This window comes from Vombatus ursinus, unplaced genomic scaffold (assembly GCF_900497805.2).
Source record: "Vombatus ursinus unplaced genomic scaffold, bare-nosed wombat genome assembly UNPS02014859.1, whole genome shotgun sequence".
NCBI classification, from domain to species: Eukaryota; Metazoa; Chordata; class Mammalia; order Diprotodontia; family Vombatidae; genus Vombatus; species Vombatus ursinus.
In genome coordinates, this window is record NW_020954637.1 from 2,909,089 (window position 1) to 2,912,491 (window position 3,403).

Sequence of the window (3,403 nt, forward strand, 5' to 3'; positions counted from 1 at the left end):
AAGGTCCCTCTCAGCTTTCATATTCTGTGTTCTAAGGACCCTCCCAGGTCTGACATTCTCTGTTCTAAGGCTCCTCCATCTCTGACATTCTGTGTTCTAAAATCTCTCCCAGCTCTGACGTTTTGTGTTCTAAGGTCCCTCCCAGACCTAACATTCTATGGTCTATGGTCTCCTTGGTGTAACATTCTATGTTCTATGGTTCCTCCTTGCTGTGACATTCTATGTTCTGAGGTCCTTCCTACCTCTGACATTCTATGGGCTATGGTCCTTTCTAGCTCTAACATTCTCTATTCTTCATTCTATGTTCTAAGACTCCTCCCAGCTGTAACTGTTCATCTGGCATAATGAATAGAGGGCAAGACTCAAAATCAGGAAGTCATGAGTTCAAATCCTGCCTCATACTTAATATTTGGGAGATCCTGGGCAAGTCATTTAACTTCTGTTGGCCTCAGTTTCCCCATCTTTAAATTGATATAATGACATCAATCTTATAGGGTTGTATGTCAAATATATGTAGAATATGTAGGTAAAGCACCATATTATAAGTTAGCAATTGTCATTTACGCTTTATGTTCTGGGTTTCCTTCTACTGTAAACATTCTCTGGTCCCTTCTTGCTCCATCATGTCCCTTCTGACTCTGAAATTTTATGTTTTAAGGTCCCTTCTCAGTCCCAAGAGGGCATAAGGCTATGACTCAGAGACCCTTTGGCTGGCCGTGGGCCGGCCACGGCCTCTCCCCTCGATCCCTCCCATCCTACACTCACTTGGTTTTCCAGTCTCCACTTCCATGGCTGGGCTAAAGCGGCCACAGCCCGCTGAAGTGCGGGCTCGCACCTGGAACACGTAGTGGGTGCCAGGCTTCAGCCCAGAGACAGTTGCCCTGGTGGTTGTGGCCTTGAGGGTGGAGTAACTTTGCATCTCCTTGTCCTGGGAGATTAGAGGGAGAAAGGAGCTCAGGAGACTGGACCTGCCCAGCTCCCTCTATGTCCAAGCCCATCACCCTCTGTCTCTGCACCAGCCTTACTGTCTTCACCTTCTCGTAGTACTTAATTTCATACTCTAGTATGATCCCATTAGGTTGGGCTGGTTCTTGCCACAGTAGTGTGACGCTGGTCTGCCCGGCTCGCTCCTGGCGGATCGCCACCACTTGGGACGGGGCTGGAAGGGCCAAAGCCATGGGGTGTTAGAAAGGCATCACTTGACTGTCCCTCCCCTTTCTGGAGTCCTGTTTCCTGCCTGTGCAAACTCCTTCTCCCCACCCCCACCCTGAGGTGTAATCCTAGCTCTGGAGTGTGAACTTGGGTCAGTCACTTTTATCTGGGTCTCAATGCCCTTACCTGTGAGTCTGTAGGGGATGGAATGGAAAGTCTTGAAGATCCTAGTTTATAACCTAAGGTATTCTTACAGCTCTGACATTTGGTGCTCCAACACTCCTCCCAGCTCTGACATTCTATGTTCTATGGGCCCTCCCAGCTCTGACATTCTGTTCTAAGGCCCCTCCCAGGTTTAGCATTCTATGTTCTGAGCTGCCTCCCAGATCTGACGTCCTGCGTTTTAAGCATCCTCCTAACTCTAACATTCTATGTACCAAGTTCCCTACCAGCTCTAACATTGTATGTTCTAAGGTCTCATCCAACTTTGATAATTATAATTTAAGGTCTCTTCTACGTCCATGACTACGTTTCGAGATCACTGCTATTTCAATTCTCTTACCCTTCCTCTTGTAAAACTAGGCCAAGTGACCAAATGCCCCGCGGCTGCCCATCAAGCTGCCATTTCAGAGGACCCCTCTGTTGCTTGCTCAGTATCTAGCCCATCTTAGGAGCTCCCAAACTCCCCGGGGAATGGGGCCCCCTATGCTCCTCCTACCTGCCTGGTTCGTGGTGATGTTGACGGAGGCGGCTCGTCGGGGCTCTAGACTGAGGTCAGACACACCGTTGATGGCCTCGATCCAGAAGGTATAGTTCACGTGGGCGAGGAGGTTGGCTACCGTCAGGGCCGTCTGCACCAGGTTCATCTGCTGGGGCACAAACCGGGTGCCACTGCCACAGGTCTCACAGTGGCCCTGGTCCCAGGAGCAGCGGCGGCAGATGGCGTTGTAAGTGATGTCACTGCGGCCTCCCTTGTCCAGGGGAGGGTCCCACTCCAGGGTCACAGAGGTCCCATTCACACTGGAGATCAGGTTCACGGGGGCAGAGGGAGGCCCTAGGGAGTAGAGAGACCCAGCCCCAGGCCCCAGCTATAGTTCTGGTTGTGGCTTGGTTTCTATGGTGAATTTGGGTATGTTCATCTGGTTCTGTCTCAGACTTCCCCAGCACCTAGAGAGCTCACTGGGGGCATGGACTGTGTCTCCCCTAGCAGACTGGAGAACCCTAAGTGCAGAGAGTACATCTCATCCATAACGTCTAACCTAGCTTTCTTCTCTTTCCCTGCCCAAAGAGACAGTATTGCCAATGCTTACGTTCTGTGAAATTGTCATTACAGGCCACTGTAACACGGCTTTTGGACTAAGTGAGAAGATCCCAGAGGCCTGACCCACACCCACAAGGCTTTCTTTCTTTCACATTCTACTTATTTATATCATATTCCCTCACTAGACCATAAGTAACATGAGGGCGAAAGACCATATGCTGTCCAAATTTTGTACCTCCCCCTCATGACCATAATGGTAGGTACTTAATGAATGCTTATTGAATGAAATTTAACTTCATGCCTGAAGGTTGAATGACCAAGACAGTGGGTCTGCAGGGCTTGGTTATCACGGCTGGCCAACAGGAGGAAAGAGGTCTTGTGTGCCCTAGACAGATTGGCGTCACCTTCCACCCCAAGTGGAAGGGGTACTCACGAGTACAGGCTGCAGATGGTGGGTCAAGGGCCGCTCGGTAATAGCTGAGGTCACAGTGGCAGGTCTGGGCTGCAGGTGTAGATGCGTGACTGTGTAAGGGGCACCTAGCACACAGCTGGTCCCCTGGAGCTGACTTGTAAGTCCCCAGTTCACAGGCTGCAGAGGAAGAAAGAGATGAAGATAGAGTGAGTGGTGTTGTCTTATGCGACAGAAAAACCTTCTTGGCTAATGGACATCCAAAGTGGTCCTTCAAGAATGACCAACTCTTACTGACACTGTCTGAATGGAAATCTCCTCTTCCCAGGAGTTTACAGTATTAAAAAACAGAATATTAGAGCTATAAGGGACATTGGAACACAAAATGTTCAGAGCTGGGGTGGGGGAAGACATTTGAATGGAGTGTGAGACCTGGAAGAGTCATCAGAACAAGAAGGTCAAAACCGAAAATGAGGTTAGAACACAGACTACTAGACATGGAGGTACATGAAGGATGGGATATTACTGAGTCAAAAGAAAGAATATGATCTATGATGAATACAGGGAAGTATGAGAAGACT

The 3,403-nt window shown here is 49.3% G+C and overlaps 1 protein-coding gene across 2 annotated transcripts in view; it reads right to left on the minus strand.

Moving 5' to 3' along the window:
* EPHA8 (EPH receptor A8) overlaps positions 1–3,403 on the minus strand; it is a 45,420-nt gene that overhangs the window by 11,598 nt on the left and 30,419 nt on the right. For both annotated transcript variants that reach the window (XM_027841487.1, XM_027841486.1), the window contains exons 4-7: positions 2,847–3,002; positions 1,871–2,206; positions 1,035–1,159; positions 766–928 (exon numbers count right to left, since the gene is read on the minus strand). In XM_027841487.1, coding sequence (XP_027697288.1) covers positions 766–928; positions 1,035–1,159; positions 1,871–2,206; positions 2,847–3,002 — 780 coding nt within the window. The remainder of the gene's footprint in view (positions 1–765; positions 929–1,034; positions 1,160–1,870; positions 2,207–2,846; positions 3,003–3,403) is intronic.